The following is a 19,469-nucleotide window of genomic DNA, read 5'->3' on the forward strand; positions in this document are numbered from 1 at the left end:
GGAGAGTAGTCACTTTATGTGAGGGAGAGGAGGGCGAGTAGCTGACATGTACATACAGCTAACTCTGATTCGTACTTTGGCAGATCTGAAGTCACTTGTGCCAAATTTAGTCCCATCCCACTTAAACCGACTGAGGAAATAGTTCACAGCAAAAACATATACATAGAACAAAGTTCTCTTTAACACAATCCATTATAATTCTAAAAGTGATAATCACAAATGTAAAAACTCCACTGCACAGCTCTCAAAACTGAAAAAAAAACGGCCTGTTTAGCTAAGCTGTTTGCAAAGGCTGGGTTTCTCAGTTGAGTGCAACAACGATGAGCAGAGAGTGGAAGACATCGCCGACATGCGTGCTTATACCTCAAATACGATAACTAATTTCTAAAGACATCATCCAAATGTGTCTGCAAGGAGAAAACATGAAGCTAAAGTTTTTTATTCAAGTTTTCCGATCCACCTCAAATGGAGCAGCAGTTACAGTTGCTTATTTATTTATTTATGTATTTATTATTTACATTTATTTTCTTCTAAGAAAATGACTTGCGCTAAATTACCCTTTCAACAAAGGCCTATAGAGGGCAACAGTGGAAATTACCAAAAAAAAAGTTTCATAAATGACCAAAAAATAAATATATACAAAAATAAATGTTGAATTTATGTTTTCTCTGTACCAAAAATGTATTGTACAACATAAATATGTATCATAATTTTCATTGCATATTGTTACAGCCCTACTAGACATGTTGACTGCTTTAGAAAGTAAAGAGCAAAATTGTGTAAAATAGTTTTTTGATGAAGTATGCTTTAAATAATGTTTGGAAAACAATGCACTTTCACTGAAATGTGCTATAAATCAATGTCTACATTCATCAGCTTTCTCTATCTGGCCTGACATTTCTCTATTAATCACCGACACACTCGACACACTCTCCTAACACTAGTGTTGCCTCCTCCTCAACAGTTTAGTTTGGATGCAGTTACACGGAAGCACGTACACTCTTACTCAACAACTTGACTCATACCTTCTGTCTACATCACTCGGTAGTTAGGAATGAGACTTAAAAAGTCCCCAAATTGCAAATGAAAAACATCACTGTAGATATCTAGCGCTACAAATGCATCACAAAAAAGCTGCATCATGATCTTGTGATGCATGCCTGAAAAACTTCAAAACAGGCCTTCTGTGCAGCATGGTTCTCTTCATGTGCACAGAGTTAAGTCTGACATAGATCACACAGCCCTGGAAGAAAATAAAAACTGTCAGGGAGGAAAGAACACATACACAAATGAGCTAATAAGATTTGTACTTAATGTGAAACTTATTGCTTGGCAGAGACAGAGCTCTCACAGCAAAACAGCTTTTTGTGAGATTTAACCACTAAAATTTAGTTCTGCTTTAAATCAGGCCTTAAAGTTATGCAACGTCTTGGATTGACATAATGGACAGATGACAGGAAAGCCATTCTCTTTTATCTTCTGTTTTATTTGGGTTACTTTATTTAAATCTGGACTTCTTCTGGATAGCTTTTAGAGACAAATGTTTGCATGTGTTTGGCCTGGTCATACATTAATGGTGATCTGTCCTTGACAACTGTTTATAATTCATTGTTTTTTTCATGTCATTATCATAATGTTGCTAAAGCACAAAATGAATGCCTGATCTAACCTAGATTTACCGTATAAATATGCAAAAATGTGATTTTCCCCCCTGTTTAGTTATTATTTGTGGTTGTACCATCTTGAAAAAGACTCACAGTGTTAAAGTCAATCACTAGTTTTCTTTGAAGTTCCATAAAAAGTACCTCAGCTTCACCTATTTACAAAGTGGACTTCATTTTATTTCTTAAGCAGCATTCATTTATTTAACATATTCTTTTTAGGGATGTCCCAGTCCCTATCCCAATTTCTGCACTCCGATCCAATGTTTATAGAAGTTATTGAGAATAAACTACACAGAGTCGCGCACTTCTGAGGAGAAGGTTAGATTTATTTCAAGATGTCTTTATACAGAGATGTTCATAGATCACCAGTTTGGTTCCTTCTCCCACAGAGAGTGAGAGCAAACAACAGCTGTAGAGAGTGCTATCACCCTTACCTGGCCCAAACAATCTTGCCCCCTAAATATCAAGGTTATGTACCTGTGGTAGAGAGGCATAGAATCAAGAGGATCAGGCCATTAGAGTCAGAACAACCATTCTGATAGACAGAATAGGCATATAGCAGTTATATAATTAATTAGGGTGGGGTAGGGTGGTGTGGGGTGGGGTAGGGTGGTGTGGGGTGGGGTAGGGTAGGGTGGGGTAGGGTGGGGTGGGGTGGGGTACAGTCAGGGTGGGGTGGGGTACGGTTGGGGTGGGGTAGGAAGGTTTGCAATAAAGACATTTGTGAAGACTATAAGTCTGACATTTATTTAACTTGTTTTAAATGTAGCCTAGTTAGTTTATTTCAAAACAAATAGGAACTGAAGTGAACCTCTTAGCCCTGTCTTTAGCCTAGCGATTGATACTCACAGCTATATTTTATTCATTTTAGTTTATGCTTACTTAGTTTTCTGAGTCTAAGATACAGTGGCCTCTTCATTTGTAGATGGCCCAGCCTCAGGACCTTTCCTTTCGAAAAGACCCTTTTAACCGTTTATCCATAATGGATGAGTTCCTTGTGATTGAAAATCAAAAAGTTTTACATTGACTTGCACTGAAAATATAAACATAAAAGCTATGAGCTTCAATGAGCTTGATATAAATATTTATTTTGGCAAATAATCAGCAATATTTGTCATATTTACAGTTATGTTTGGCTAAATGTCTATATTGTAATGAATTTTTGTGGTTGAAAAAAATAATAACAAAAATTAAGCACCCCTCCCCTTACAGTTACCACAACGGGCCACAGCTTGAAAGTCACTGCTCTACATGATTAAATAAAATTTGAAATGATAATGAATGTATAATGAACTACAAACAAATTTCAATTTTTCCCCTTTCTTCTTTTTATTTTTATATTCTGAGAGAAAGTGGTTTGCCAAAGTGCTACTATGTATAAAATGCTACAACAGCTTACATTAGCTGCTATCAGATGTTAGCTAGTGGGGGACTATTTGGGTACAGCACAGCATAGATATACATAGATTTTTTACGGACTGCATGCTCCCCTTCCAGTAAAGATTCTGGTGCCTTTTACCTACTATAAAACAAGAAGTAGAAATAACACTCAGTTATTATTCCCGTGTGAATCGACATGTCTGTAATATGCTACCATATTCTGTAGAAAAGGACTTTCTTAAGTATAGAGGCACTCAACGAAGTGTTTACTTGTGTTATCTGTGGCTAAAATCAAGCAGATATGTAATGTTACTGCCATACCTCATAGTCTGATTTTACCCAGTGAACGTGACAATGAATTCAGGCTAATGGTGATGATAATGACACAGTGCATTCACTTTAAGACAGAAAGACAGATGGTTAGGGTAAACAGAAGAATGGCTAAATCAGTTTTTTATTTGTTTCCTTCTGTTTTTTGGAGTAAATGCAGTACATAAATCGAGTAGCCACTCCCATCTCTGTCATATATACAGAGACTTCTCATCCCGTGCAAACTGGTCATAAATATTACAGACGTCCTATGGTAAACTGGCGTTAAACCATCTCCCCATGGAGAACTTATCCTGTCTGAATAGAGTTGAGTCTGAGCTCTACCAAAGGACTGTAAATACAATTGTATTTACATCTGATATGTATTTTTATGGCAGCTAATTGATCATTAAGCTTCAAATTTTTAAAATCTAGATCATAAACATGTTAACTATAATGTGTTTGATCTCTTTGCTCAAGACAGATCCTATCACTGCCTGTAAGCATCTAAATATTGATTCACTCAGACACTTCTTATGGCTGTATCAGCTTCCTTATTTACAATTTTGAAGGACAAATTTACAATTTGTTGGACACAGAGCTGCATTACACCACATAAATTGTATGTTTAAATAATCAGCAACATCCAGAAATGTTTGAGGATTATAACAAAACAAATTTGTTGAAAATCGGTTAAGCATTAAAGAAGTTATGGCTGATTTAATCGTGAAAACTCATCATACAAGCAGATCTTGAAGACAGGTAGCTTCAGGCCTATTTCAGTTCAGGGGGGGAACTTCGCGACATGTAGCAGCTCTCAAAGGGCATTTAAAATCAAATCAAATCAAATCACGTTTATTGTCACATCACATTTGAGTGAAAATCTTAGGTGCGTAGCCCTCTTGTAGAATTTAAATACAAAATATATATATATATATATATATATATATATATATATATATATATATATATATATAAGAAGAAAAAAGAAATATACAACACTGACTCTAAATATATACACATATACACAATATACACTACTATTGCACTCATTGTGCTTTAACTTGTGTTACATCAAGAGATGATTATAGTAGTACTGAAGAGTACCTAATGACATATCCTGGATTATGTGACGTGAAGGGGACCAGCTCTGTAGGCAGGACCACTGCAGTCATCACACCATCTGTGTGACATGTAAGATCATTTAAGGTGCAACAAAACTACAGAAGAAGAATCCATGTCACCCCCTACACTTCCTTTAGTGTACTGCAATGCCACTTGTGAACGTCATTGATCATTATAGAGCATTACAGTTTTTCATAGCAGTTACAGAATAGTTGTTGATAAAAAATAACAAGCCCACTAGCTGGGCGTTGAAGAAGACAGATAGCCAGATATCACATTTGTATTTATTAACCTCTACATCAGTGCATTTTATCATCACACTGGGGATTGTATGGCCTATATGCATACTGGGTATTGTAGTGAGATAATACTGATGTAGAGTAATAGAATAGTTTGCAAAATATGACAAATTACAAATGAAAAATTACATATTAATTTCTAATCTTTAGGCCAGAATACCTCTTTAAAATGATCAGGGACATGAACTAACAACACATTATTTCAGGTTGAACTAAATGTAAAGCTTCTTTGCCAATGAAACATTTTTCCTAGTGCTGTCCAAGCCAAGAACTATTGAGAAACCTTTATTTTTAGGAGTTATGGAGTCACATCGAAGAAGAAACCACAGATAATAATGGTGCAAGAAAAAGAAATAGTGGCAAAGCACTCCTCCTTCCCTTCTTCACCTCTTGATCCTGTACAGAGCATTTAGCCATGGAATGTTTGAAGTCCCAAACACTTTCGCTAATGAGGGCGGCTGAGGACTTTGAGAGAAGCAGCAGGGAGGTGGGAGAAGGAACTGTTTGGACTCTTTCTGACTAAGCGTGGGATATTCCCTCTTTCTCTGTGCGTGAGTGTGTGTGCTTGGGTGTGTTCGCAGGTCAGACCAGACAAAGCCTCTGTGTGACACAGGGCCGGCTGTGAGACGCCAGTAAAATGTCACAGGTCAAAGATCATCTGCTAAGTTTGTTAGTGGTGGTCAGCATAAATAAAATCGCAGACCCAGAGGACCACAGCATGAAATGACATTAAGTTTCATTTTAAATCTTGTTTCTGAAGTGCCCTCAGCGTCAGAAACCTCAGCCCTGGGGGATTCCAGAAATTGAGCGAAACACCTACAGTAGACATTATGTCTGCTGTTTGAAATGAGGGACTGAGGGCATGTGAGGCTGTTCCCTGCAATAAGCAGTATGAGCAGTCGTACAGGGGCCCAGAATGACTAGAGGTCCAATAAGTATGCAGTTTTTATTTATTAATTAGCTTTTAAAACATAACTTCTTCAGGTGCCTCAAAATTTTTGCCATCTTCTCTAAAGTTACTTTAGCAGATATGTGTTTTTCTTTGGACAGTGACAAAATATGCCTCCAGTTAATTTGTAGCCACAACAAACATCAAACTGGCATTTTAGGGCCGTTTCTTTGCTGAATTTAATATATTGGAAAAAGCTTAGCAGTGTATGTTAAAAGTATTCATTCTTTTTGTTTTTGCATACAGAATAACATGATCAGGGTGGTTGAGGGGCCCACATAATGGACGCCAGATAGAGCCTCTAAGCTTACAGAAATGGGCCTGATTTGTGGACATCTATGCAATGAACCACCAGGCTAGACACAGATCATTGAGTTGCTTCTTAGACATGTTAGAATGAGAACATTCCTTAAACTAAGCAATTTAGTTCTAGGAGAATAGTCAGTCTCTCAGAAGTACTGCACTTTTTCCAAACTAACCTCAACAGAAGCCCTACTGTGATTTTTCAAAGCAAGCCCTTGTTGTGTCGCACCTCTGTACAAACATGCTTCCCACACACAGCTTAAATCCCACCTGCTGTTAAAGAGCAGTTGATTACAAATCCAGACAGGCTCGACTGGCAGTGACCAAAATCTTGGAAGAAGGCAACAGAATTAGTGACAGCTGAGCAAACACAGATTTGAACTGACCTGGCCTTCTCCCCCACCCTCCCCAGCCAACACCCCTGCCTATCTCGCTCTGCTAGCCCTGTACTAGCCATTCCTTTGGGACTCGGGCAATCTGTTAACCGCAGGCCAGCTACCCTTACCGGTTATCCCTACAGATCGACGCTGAGGCCTCGGCTGTCCACACACAAACACAGAAGGTATGGCTTTGTCTATTTTTCCCCTCTGCAGTGCAGTGATTAATCTTTGTGCAGGTGTTATTGGAGCTGGGTTAATCATGATAAAATAGGCCCATGTGCTATCTAAGTAATGTGCAGTGTGACAGGCTGAGGTTTGCAGGGTTTGACTTGAGAAAGTGATGATGTGTTGAGCAAGGCCAGACTGAATCTATGAGATAGATAGGGCTTTGACCGCCCTGTTCTACTGCTGTACCTTAGATATGTAACAAGCTGCTCAGATTTAGGAGGTAAAGCATGTTTTATTAGATGTTTCACTTTAAGCCCTTAGACTCATTGTTCAAGGTTCATTGTTCAGTTATTATTATTAGGGCTTATTGTTCAGTAATCATTATGGTTTATTCAGTAGCCACTTTGAATTATTCAATAAGCAGTACCAATTATTTCATTACCAATTAAATTGTTCAAGAACCACAATGAAATATTCAGTAACTACTAGAAATTATTCAGTAACTACTTGGAAACACAGTAAACACAATAAATCATTCAGTAATTATTGTGAATTACTCAGTAAGCATTATGAATTATTCAGTAACTGCTAGGAATTATTCAGTAACCGTTATGAATTATCCAGGAACAACTAGGACTTAGTCAGTAACTACTAGGAATTATTCAGTAAGCACTGTGAATTATCCAGGAACAACTAGGAATTATCCAGTAACTACTAGAAATTATTCAGTAAGCACTATGAATCATTCTGTAACTACTGTGAATTACTTACTAGGCACTATGAATTATCCAGGAACAACTAGGAATTATTCAGTAAGCACTATGAATCAGTCAGTAACTACCGTCAATTACTCAGTAGGCACTGTGAATTATTCAGTAACAATTTGGAATTATTCACTAACCAGTGTGAATTATTAAGTAACTGCAATAAAGATAATTTTTAAGATATGTAGTTATGACTTGTTATGAGTGTAGACTTTATTTATTTATTCATTTATTCATTTGTAAAGTTTTTGAATATGTCATATGATGAATTGACCAGTGAAAACAGTACAAAAATGTCTTTACAGTAATCATTTTTTAAATGACTCTATTGATTCTATTTTGGCTTGTATCTTCTAAGTTGCTGGTTCATTTGCTTTTCTATTTTCTTTATTTTATAATCAGGGGTTTTCATGCAAATCTAAACCAGCAAGGTACAGCTGAGCATGACCTTCCAAGGAAATCCAGTTTCCTTTTTCTTGCTAATGTGGCCCGATTTGTGGATTCAGGCCCCTCACATGTGTTTGCTGAAACGACTCAGTGGCTGTGTCTGAATGTGGGTTCAGAATTGAAAAGATCTGCTTTGCTAGATCTGGTAATTATTTGCTATTTAGTCCTCAAGGAAATACTCATGTTTCTGGTTAATATGTGCACAAAAAAAGTGCTCTACATAGCCACATGCTCATTTATGCCAGCATTTTTTTTTACATAGACAACAAACACAGCCCTGAATTAGACCTGATAGTATGCCTTTCTATGAATTGATATACTCTTGCAAGTTTTGGTTTTCCAGTGCTAGTAGCTCCTTTCATTTCTGGTGTTGTGTAAACTATAACCACGAGAGTTCCTGTAGAGGAAGTGTGTTCGCTTTTGAGCTGTGACCTAAGCCTTAGTCAAGTTACATATCTGAGCAGCTGGAGAGAAAATGGGTTTTGTAAGGTTAGCCAAACATTGGCGTAACATCTCAGCAGGGTTCAGGAAAAAGCCCTTCATCATGACAGTAACAACTGAATGTAACAGTGATCATATTACCTGGATAAGAGGAGATAATGCCAACATGGAACAGTGAGTCGGCTGGGGAAAATATTTTGAGAGATCTAGATATCCTCACATCAGATATCAGAAAAACAGGATCACTATGTGAGAGGACTTAAAGGCCATGTTACATATACATTTGCTAACACTGAATATAAAGATAAACATAAACGTATATATTCTCTCATACATTTTAACAGTGAAGGTCAGGTTGAAGGTACCTGCTGTTAAATACCTTTGCAGTTACTATAAATTAATTATAGTACAGTGTAATAGACTAAATGTCTGAATAACTAAATTTTTATCATTTGAAAGCACTCAGAGACACTATAGGTAAAAGTTATTCTTCTTCTTTCCTACAGATGGCACTGTACATATCTGTTCTAGCTGTAGCCCTGCTAGGATCCTGTTGGGGAGCTCCTCCACCTGACTCTGATCCTGCGGCTTATGACCTGGAGAACTATGACGAGGACTCAGACACATGGGACCTGAACAGCTATGGAGAAACCTTTGACTATGATGACTTGGATGAGGAGGTGAGGGCAGATGGCATTGAATTAGGTTAAATTATGAAAATATCCGAGGTTTGCACTCCACGGATGGTTTTGGACAATGAGCAGTGGACAGCAAGATTCTTCTCTTTGGTTAGTCAGCACCTATCTGCAGTACTGGAACATCTTTAAAGTGACAGTTCAATGAAAAATCTAATTTACAATTTTTTTCCCTCACCTCAAAGATGTCATTGATCAGCAAAGATATGTCTGGTGTAGGGCACACCTTTCTACCTTTCTACTAAGGTAGAAGTGACTCATAAAAGCTGTATTTCAATGGGATGGAATCAATCATAGAGCAGGGCGAGAGCAGATGGGCTTCAGCCAGACTATTATCACACTGCTCCTGCCTACTAGATAGATGAACTGCAGTAACAAACATGCTTAAATGTATGGTCAGTTATTCAATGTAAATATTATTGTACAAGTACTCAAAGACAGTAAGATGCAGTTCAGGCCCTAGCCTGGTGCTAATCTAGCTAACAAGTAACGGAAGCTTATACCCCACAAATTAGCATCATTCAAACTGCATGCCAGAATTATCACACACTCACATAAACCACATCAAGCTTTTCAGAAATCTCAAACAGATTTGCTTGAGTGGTTTCTGACACTGTGTAACACTGTCATCAAAAAAATGACCAAAGCCTATTTCACAGCTAAAAACAGCAGTAGTGACCATCTTAAAGCCTGAGTTTTGTCCATACCCTTGTTCATGTTTATAGATAACAGTTTTGACATGCAGTTTGTAGAATAGTAATCTGTGGGATAACCTTAAATTGCTTGTTAGCTGCATTAGCCTCGTAGCAATAGCACTAAACTAAAAAAGCTAATTTTGGCTATCAAACATATCTTGGCTTATAAATGATAGTGTCTGCTAAGTGTCACTTTAATGTTGCTTTACTTTATTGATGTGTGCATTGAGAAGGTCAGTTTGAAGAGTACTGACAAACATGACTCAATCCTGTTACAGATTGAGGTTGGGACTGTGGCTCCTCTTCCAGCTGTCACTCAACCACCTCCTGCAATTGTTCCTGAAGACTACACAGAAGAGGTGACCCTTGCACCAAGGACCACCAAACCTCTAGTCCTTCCCACACTGGACTTCCTGGGCCCTGGCCTGTTTGGCCCAGAGACAGGCCTGGGTGAGTGGAACCATAGCTGCTTATGGGGAGCATTTCACATCCAGACCAAACGGCCTTGGCTGAAAATTCTGGTGCATCTGATAGTAATTTAGATGTTCCTTACTAAACACTCAGCAGCCTGTCATCACACAGTAGGCCAAGAAAACTGTCCAGCAAAATGCACTGCTGCCTCCCACACATCTACTGTGACCCTTACACCCTCTTGTGGTGAAAGATGTTATTACACTGTCTTGTTCCTCTGCAGGGATGCCCACTTGCCTGCTGTGTGTGTGCATCAGTGGCAGTGTGTATTGTGACGACGCTGATTTAACTGAGATCCCCCCTCTGCCCAAGGACACGACACACTTCTACGCTCGCTTCAACAAGATCACTGAGGTCAAGGCCAAAGATTTCCTCAACTTGAGTAAGACAGATGCATATTTCACTTCCAACTTCAAACCACTTCCCAGGACTGCTGCTTATGTGAACATCTAACTCACTTGAGTAAATGTACTGAGTATTGTTCAAAATTATACCCGCAAAGTGGGTGGGGCAACTCTTGCATACAAGGTGTGTTTGGATAGTTCTTTTTGAGAATGTTAGTGTCTCTTTCAAGGGAAGCATAATGTCAGTGACTCTTTTGGGAACACAGGCAAACTGGATTTTCATAAATATTATGTTATTTTATTCAACTTCTATTCAAATTTTAATCAGTAATGCTAGAGTATCATAGATAACCATTAATACATCCACTTTATTAAAAAATATTGGGAAAGAAAGAACATAATATCCATTTCTTATTGAAAAGGTCATTTATTATTGTATTTGCAAAAAATACTTATTACTCATTATTATCTCCTGACTATTAAGGGAAAATTGATAAAAAAAATACTAATTTTTGGTGCATTTTTTGCATTGATTTTCTCATTCAAAATCATATCATAATCATAGTTTTTGAGAAAATATTATGTATTAAGATTATGAGAACATTTAAAAACATACCAATAAAATGCATCAAAGAATGCATCCCACAAACAAAATGTATCCACAATGATAAAATGTCACTTGCTTTATCAACAGGTGCAATAATCTATTAATGGCTAAAAACAAACCCAATCTATACCGACTGTGTACAGAAACTAAGCTGCAGAAACAGCCTTGAACTTGTTCCTTTTGTGGTGTCACAAAAAAACAATGTTAGTGTAAATCCTTTTATTCAGTATAAAGCAGTACCCCTTCAGACTGAAATTTAAAGATTGTTTTAGCCTGAACTGCTTTTTGAACGAGGCACAATAAAGGGCAGCCAATCAGAACAGAGGTCATGTGCATATATCAATCTCAAATAACAAAAAAAATCTGAGATAAAGAGGGATTGGAAAATGGTCATACAAAATAAAAAATGACTGTTAAAGGTAAAAAAAATAAACCCACACAAATAAAATATCAGAAAAACGTACACAGTGGCTCAAAACTACACTGATTCTTGCTCCTCTGTTGTCAGATCAGCTGAAACGGATTGACCTTACGGGGAATCAGATCACCACGCTAGGAGAAGAAGCCTTCCTCTCTCTTCCACAGCTCCAGGAACTGCTTCTGGCTGATAACAAGGTCCAGGCACTGCCAGGGCTGCCAGCCACTATGAGGCACATCGACATCCGCAACAACCGCCTGAAGAGTACTGGAATGCACAGAGAGGGCTTTAAGGCAAGTGTTGCTTATGTGGAAAGAATGGTGAAGAAACCTTGTGGGAATACAACAGTAATCTGATGACAAAGCAAAAATAATCTACAAAGACAACACCCTGAAGTGTTTATAGCTGTTTTGTAGTTTCATGCTTTGTGGTTGTATTAAATTACTTATATAACAGGGTTCCACACATGTACACAGACTTTTAAAACCCCAGTATTTAAAACACTGCTGTGTATTATACCCTCATACCAGGCCAACCACATGCAACAAAGTGTCACTGCTGTGCTGAGAATGATCCACCATGCAAATAATATCTGGTCAGTGGAGGTCCAATGGTGTCGCTTTTCACTGATGGATAGGGCTGATAAATTATGCAGCAACAGATGGGCTATGCTTAGTAATTCTTGGGCTTTGAATTATAAAGTTACATCTGACATTTTTACTGAAAATGGTTTATGTGCATATTGTTAATGATGTAGTGTTGTTTGTTTAATGCCATGCTAAGTTGCCATTAAAATATTCTGTAGCCCAGTCAGTGCAGCTGAATATGGAATAACTGCACTCTTATTTCAAAGAATTTAGTAAGAAATCGAAGTAGCAAAAGTGAACTTGAAAGGGTAGTAAAACTGACAACAAAATATGGCTTTATTTATGTTAGAAGCATTAATATAGCTAGTAATTGCTAGTGTTCGCTAGTCAGCTTGGAAGCAAAATAGAATACAAAACAGAGAACTAACTAACTAAAAGCTGAATTTGAGTGTCGGTCATTGGTAAGCTGATACTGGCATATCTTTGGAGGTTATTAGTTGCAAATTAAATACTACAGTTAACCTACCTTCCTTATGTAGCCAGCGTTAGTGTATATGCAGAACAGATTAGAATATTTCTAATGTTGATGTGCTACAGTAAATATATCCATTCACTGAGCACATTATTAGGAAGACCCTCTTGTTTCTACACTTATTGCCCATTTTATCAGCTCCACTTACTATATACATGCACTGCAGTCATTTTTATAGTTCTACAATTACAGACTGTAGTCCATCTGTTTCTCTGCATACCTTGTTTGCCCCTTTTGCCCTGTTCTTCAGTGGTCAGGACCCCCACAGGACCACCGCAGAGCAGGTACTATTTGGGTGGTGGATCATTCTCAGCACAGCAGTGACACTGACGTGGTGGTGGTGTGTTAGTGTGTGTTATTCTGGTACAAGTGGATCAGACACATCAGTGCTGCTAGAGTTCTTAAACACCTCAGAGTCACTGCTGGACTGTCACTACAATGCTGAGAATGACCCACCACCCAAATAATACCTGCTCATAATACCTGCTCTGTGGTGGTCCTTTAGGGGTCCTGACCATTGAAGAAAGGGGTTTAACAAAGTATGCAGAGTAACAGATGGACTACAATCTGTAACTGTAGAACTATAAAAATGACTGCTAGGATACAAAAAGAGTATTGCTAATGTGAACATTAAATCTTTGATCCTGAATGTCTCAAAACTGGACTAAACGCAGACAGAACCTTGTAATTCTTAGTGCACCCTTATTTCAAGTGCACCTGTATTGTAGATGTTTCTGATAAGATGCCCAATGAGTGTTGGCCCCTAACAGAATGTCTTTAATAAACTGGCAACTCTAGCTCTGCTTCCATAGAGGCTATCTCAATACAAGACCAGCCTTACTGACTTTAAATCAACACAAAAGTTACATTACACTTCGACCACAGTTGAAACACGCTGTGCGTTATCTCACTTCCTTTACCCTACTTTCTGAATTCCTCAACAGGATATGAAAGACTTGCAGTTCCTGTACCTGTCAGGCAACCAGTTAGACTACATCCCTGGTCCGCTGCCCGAGAGTCTACGGGTGCTTCACCTGCAGGTTCCAGTCTCTTGCATTGTCCATTGTTCTATCAGTAGATCCAAAGTAGCAACACTGTAAAAAATTACACGCTCTTAAGGCGAGACGCTACAGAGTCAATAGGATAATTTTTTAAAACAACACATCTTACAACTTTCACCTGATTACTGCAATAAGTATTTTATTTGTATTTGACATTCTCTAAAAACATACATTATCTTAAATATGCAGGTAATTTTAGTATGAAATCTAGCATAAATCCAACTATTTAGCTTTATATTCAGAAATCCTTTGGAAATATCCTTCAGAATAGGGTTAGGAATGAACATGTAAAATTTCATGAATGCAGATATTCTAGAAAGTGTGATTTTCTAGTTTTGAATTTAGAAAAAAGCTAGAATCTGCTTTAGAACTGCATTGCCCAGTGATGGCCCAGAAAACATGCACCATTCGATATATTGAAATAGCTTGCAATGTTTTTAAGAACAAAGAACTACAAATCCGATCAAATTTAATGCAGCATGAGCCAAAAAACAGTATGCTGGCTGGCACTCTTACTACTACTTACTACTACTTAACACTGTAAAATCTAGTTCAGCTAACTGGATTTAGTGTGTTGTCAACAAAGCTAAACAAAAAAGTTGGAGAAAAAATTTGACAACATGCTGTGTTAAAAACATGAAAAATCCTTGGACATGTTATGTTCTTAAAATACTGCCTTTGACAGTAAAATGCTGCCACATGACTTGTTCATTATCACAGTGTAAAAATGATACTGATCTAACTATGCGAGGTATCTAAGATCTAGTTGTCAGTGCATTGGGCAGGCAGCATTTTCTTCTGTTTTGTATTTTTTCCTTTTTTTTTGGTCTATGCACATGTGGCCAGCTGGCTAAATGCAACAACAATGTCTGCTGTTTCTGATCTATTTTCTATTGGCACATTACACTAACAATTAATCATTTAATTTTGTTAACCGCACAGATTTCACAGGCCAAGTTCTGCCCACAAATCTTGGGCAGCTGCCAGACCTAGTGCAATTAGAGCAGTAACACTTTCTATCAAATTTTAATGAAATATCAGTACAAATGAATGTTAGTGACTGCTAGTAAAAGTACAAAATGTTATTTTATGAGCTGCAGCAATAGGCCATTCTACAGTTTGCAATCAGTATCCTGCTTAAGGGCAACATCCTGCTGCTGTGTGAAACCAGTAAAAAGAGGTCTTTATCCAATCTAAGAAAAAGCCAGCTACACCCACGTTCTGTAACCCTGTTGAATTTCCTGCTTAACGTAATAATCGTCTTCCTCTTGCCTCACCACCAGAACAACAACATCCAGAGCTTGAACCAGGACACCTTCTGCAACAGCCACGACATGAACTACATCCGCAAGGCTCTGGAAGACATCAGGTTGGATGGCAACCCTGTGGATGTGAATCAGTATCCGCAGGCCTATGTGTGTCTGCCACGGCTGCCTGTAGGAACCCCACACTGAGCGGGGAATCAAGACCACTCTTCATCCGTCTTTCATTACATTCATTGCAGGTCAGGGGGGCCCAATTGATCTATCCATGCTCTGCCCATACATGCACTCTTTCTAAGCAACTGTTGTGAGGTTGGACAAGCTTTAAAGGACATTAGCAAAAACCCCTTTCAACCTAATGAAAAAGGGTAGCACACATTGAGTCACTACATAACACTGAGTTTTCAGTAGTGTTCCATTAGGCCGTTAGAGTCAAGACAAAAAAAAACATTTTACATTCTTTATACATGAGGGATATTATAACAACAAACCAATAATTAATAAATAGTATAAAAAAATTAGCCTATCAATGTTAATTCAGCTCAACATACTGACTTTTAGAAGCAGATAATGGTAATGGCATACCACAACAATCTTTAAAAGAATGAGAAAAAAGAAAAGGCCAATATCCTCACATTAGGCTAACTTACTTTGTGATGTGTATCACTAAACATAATGTACTAACAGCAAATATTAGGTTAACACAAGCTTGTTTTATATTTAAAACCATGGACATGCTTCTAGAGACAAGGAGCATAAAATAGACATGAAGCCTAAAGATGCACTATGTAAGATCTGGGGATTTGGAGACCTCTCTGGAGGTGTAATGTGTAATTGCATGCAACATGCAGAAGAACATTTTGTAACGTCGGTTGTGTATTCAAAGAGAACTCAGTCAAAACTTGAGTTTCCACCCAGAACTGTTAATTGAAGGCTCTGACATATGATTTATCCAATAGCATTGTGACCAGAAACCAAGGGAAGTAAGATCAGGAAGGGGATGTATAGTTACACTCCACACTGGATGTTCTTTAATATGTAAAGATGCATGACATGGTCTAAAAACTCCTGCAAAATCCTAGCCAACACCTCTGTTTATTATTTTTATATTTCAGGCCTTACATGGTGACTCACTGCAGTGCACACACATCATATTTTAGCTTGTTTTTTCTCCTGACTCAGTAATGCTAAAAATGAGTCAAAATAATAGTTGAGACCAAGACAAGGTCGAGACAGAGCTCAGTTTTAAATGCTGAGCAAAACTGTGCTGTTGTAGCTAGTTAAAACTATGCAAGCCATTGCTAACGCTAGCTTGATTACACAAGAAAAAAAAATCATCTGATCTATCCTAACAGCGTGACCTTTCACCAACTCACAAAATACGTTTCATTTGAAATTCTAACTCACTCAATATTTAGGTATTTTTAGTTGTGCACCACAACTTTTCATGAGGTTGAATAGAATTTTTGCCACCATTCTGTAAAGAAAGCATTTGAGCATGGAGAGAACATTTGTTGCAGCCCTGAAGAGCTGGTGTCCAGGACAGTACGGGGATTTCACTGCTCCAACACCTACTAAACCTATTAGCCCATCATTAGTTGATGAGTTAAAAGTGGATTTGTTAGAGCAGGAAAATATATTCAAGCCACACTAGACTCCAGCCCTCCAGGACGGAGGCCCCCCTGCTGTAGGCCTGTTATTGCAGCTTGCTTTCCAGGTTGTTGGCTCCATTACTGTGCATTATGCCAATCTGTAGCTGCTATTTTCATGTGTCTCTCAAATTCAGGAGAATTACACTAATTGCTGACTAATTGCTGCTGAGATCTTTACTGTATGTTTGAATTTTAAAAATGTTCAAACATGGTTTGATTTTCTGTTTTAATTGTTGTCACCCTGAAACTGTATTTTGATTTCTTAATGTGAAGAAGTGTTAAGCGTATTGCAGAAGCATAATGTGGAAAATTGTAGATTAATAAGAGTGTAAAAACTGCACATTTAGCTAAATACCCCTCAGTGAAGGCTGAAAGTGCGCAGGACTTGGTGTTGGGTGTCGCTAAATGTTGATTAGTAAATGCTCAAATAATTTACTACACTACATTTGTTTGATTAAAAGCTAAGCAGTGGCACTATTTAGTGCTACACAGTACAGTTCAGACCAATGGTCTCCAACTCCAACAGGCAGTAAAGAACAAAATAATAGACTCACTGACACAGGTGCCAAATACAGAAGGGCACTGGGTCATTGTCCCCGACCAAAACAAAAGCAGTGTCCCTCCAACCTCAGCACAATGCTTGAAAGGCCACGATAGTGAAACCGCATAGAACAGTCTGAAAACAGTCACAATAGTGAAACTGCGTTTGACAGTTGGAAAACAGTATTTTAAACATGCTGAGCATGATACCAGAAAACCACAAAACCAGAAACCGTTACCAGGTAAACAAAATGAGATGCTACACTATGTTCCTCCATAGTGTAGCATCTTGGTCTTCTATGGCAACCAAAACACTGGTACAGTATGAAGTTTAGCTGACTTAATTTTGTGTTTTTATTGTGCTGTAAATTATAAGTTTATTTTCACTTCAATCATTAAAGGGATCAGAGCATATGATATATTAAAGATGCATCTAATTTAATAGATTTTCATGTTATCTACTTTATCTCTTGATTTTCTGGCGGTTTATAAGCCTGTGATTAGTAAGTTACAGAAACTAATCAATCTTGACTGAAATTGACTTTGGATCACTGTATTTGATATAGGAATTTTATTCAAACCAATGCACACTGGTCGTTTTATTAGAACCCCTAGGCTAACCCCCTAGGTTAATAAACAGAGTGAAAACATAGGACTTCATCTCAATATGAAGAATACAAAGGTTTCTACAGCAGGAAAGACCACTCTCTTTAAAATTGATGCTGAAGATGTAGAAATGGTGGACAGATTTTGTTTACTTAGATCAGTTATTCACAACAAAGGATCCAGCAGTCAAGAAATATGACACAGATTGGGACTTGAAAAGACCTTCATACTTAATGATCTGTCTCTCCAAATGAGTATTCTTTGTGGTTATTCAGGTATGTGAAGGCTGGACAGTAAAAAAGTGGGACGAGAAAAACATTGATGCCTTTGAGCTTTGGTGTTGACGAAGACTTTTGAGAGTACCTAGGACGACAAAGAAAACAAACTGATTCTTGACCAAATCAATCCTCACCTTTCACGCTAAGCTCAGACAAAAAGACAGATATGCTTGAAACAGGAACCACCAGAAATGAGATGGACACAGAGATATCATGAACAAACCATTAAGAAACCTGAAGACCCAAACAGAAGACAGGATATTCTAGAGAAATACTGTCCCCATTGACACTGGGAGCCTGAACTGACTTGACGGCACTTAAAACAACCGTGTAAGTCCACCATGCTGTTGATGCACACTGTAGCCCATCTCTTGACGCACAGCCCTTCATCAATGGTCAGTTTTTGACCACAGAGCTGCTCTTGGCTATACATTTTTGGGTGCAACCTAGCAGTGAGACTGACGTGTAAAAACCCCAACAACACTGCTGTGCCTGATACACCAGTGCCATACACTACCATTTAATTCTTCTGAGCTGCACTTGAATAATATCTGGTCACCTTTGGTGAGAAACTGACCAGTGATGAATGGGTTAGAAGGTGACTGATACATTGACAACAGATGGGCTACGGTCATGGGCGGGATCACCCGTGTAGCCCCTTCCACCTACCAATCCAAGCATGAGAATGGACGTTGCTCCACCCAACGTGCAGCCTGTACGGTTCTGCGACTCCTGCAGTTCCAAATAATGACCACAGGGTGGCGAACAGCTCCCTTTGTTTTGAATGTGCCTTTCAGTCAGTCTCCACTCACGCAGTGCAGAAGTCGTCACATATTTTAACACGGAGCTCTGACATAAAGCTTGTTAAACCACTTTTAATAGGCGTGCAGCAGAATTCTTCATCATAAGCCCCGTCTGAACCGAATAATTCAATCATTTCGTTCTTTAGACAGCACATATTGGGAGTTCAGTGACAGCTCAGCTAGCTTCCATCTATTTTTAAGTCGATTCGTTCATGTACCGCAGGTGGTTGCAGAGGTTACTTAGCAACTCTCAAATATTTATAGTTTGACATTTACACATGCGCACTGCGCGAAGATGCGTGTAAACCTTTTTACAGTAAGAGTTTGGGCTTCTGTAACAAATACTGCCTTGCAAACATGAATACAGGTTTTACTACCAGCTAAAACGTGTCTGTCTCTGTCTCTGTGCATGACTCTGAAGGACTAGATTTAAGAAGAAGCCAGCTTTCTCATTAGATAATGAGATAATCTTCTGTTTATGGCAATGTTAGTCACAGTAACAGATCCTGGATCAGCGTTTTTAGGATACATTACATGTTGGTTTTTACCAATGTTTTTAACCGATTGCAACTGGATTTTCCAATTGTTATTCTGATGGAATTTCCACAAGGATCATCAGGATGTGGCATTATTTATTTCCAGTTTTAGACACAGTAACAGATCATAGATCAATATTTCTGAGACTGTTT

General features: G+C 38.2%; 1 protein-coding gene across 1 annotated transcript in view; it reads left to right on the top strand.

Annotated features, from left to right (window-relative positions):
* Nucleotides 1–16,649, top strand: part of optc (opticin) — a 33,171-nt gene extending 16,522 nt beyond the window's left edge. Inside the window, exons 2-8 of the mRNA XM_036560207.1 lie at nt 6,442–6,591; nt 8,736–8,909; nt 9,898–10,069; nt 10,314–10,472; nt 11,550–11,752; nt 13,523–13,618; nt 14,923–16,649. Coding sequence (XP_036416100.1) covers nt 8,736–8,909; nt 9,898–10,069; nt 10,314–10,472; nt 11,550–11,752; nt 13,523–13,618; nt 14,923–15,093 — 975 coding nt within the window. The 5' untranslated portion in view covers nt 6,442–6,591 and the 3' untranslated portion in view covers nt 15,094–16,649. The remainder of the gene's footprint in view (nt 1–6,441; nt 6,592–8,735; nt 8,910–9,897; nt 10,070–10,313; nt 10,473–11,549; nt 11,753–13,522; nt 13,619–14,922) is intronic.
* The last annotated feature ends 2,820 nt before the right edge of the window (nt 16,650–19,469 follow it).

This window comes from Colossoma macropomum, unplaced genomic scaffold, assembly GCF_904425465.1.
Source record: "Colossoma macropomum unplaced genomic scaffold, Colossoma_macropomum, whole genome shotgun sequence".
Lineage (NCBI taxonomy): Eukaryota > Metazoa > Chordata > Actinopteri > Characiformes > Serrasalmidae > Colossoma > Colossoma macropomum.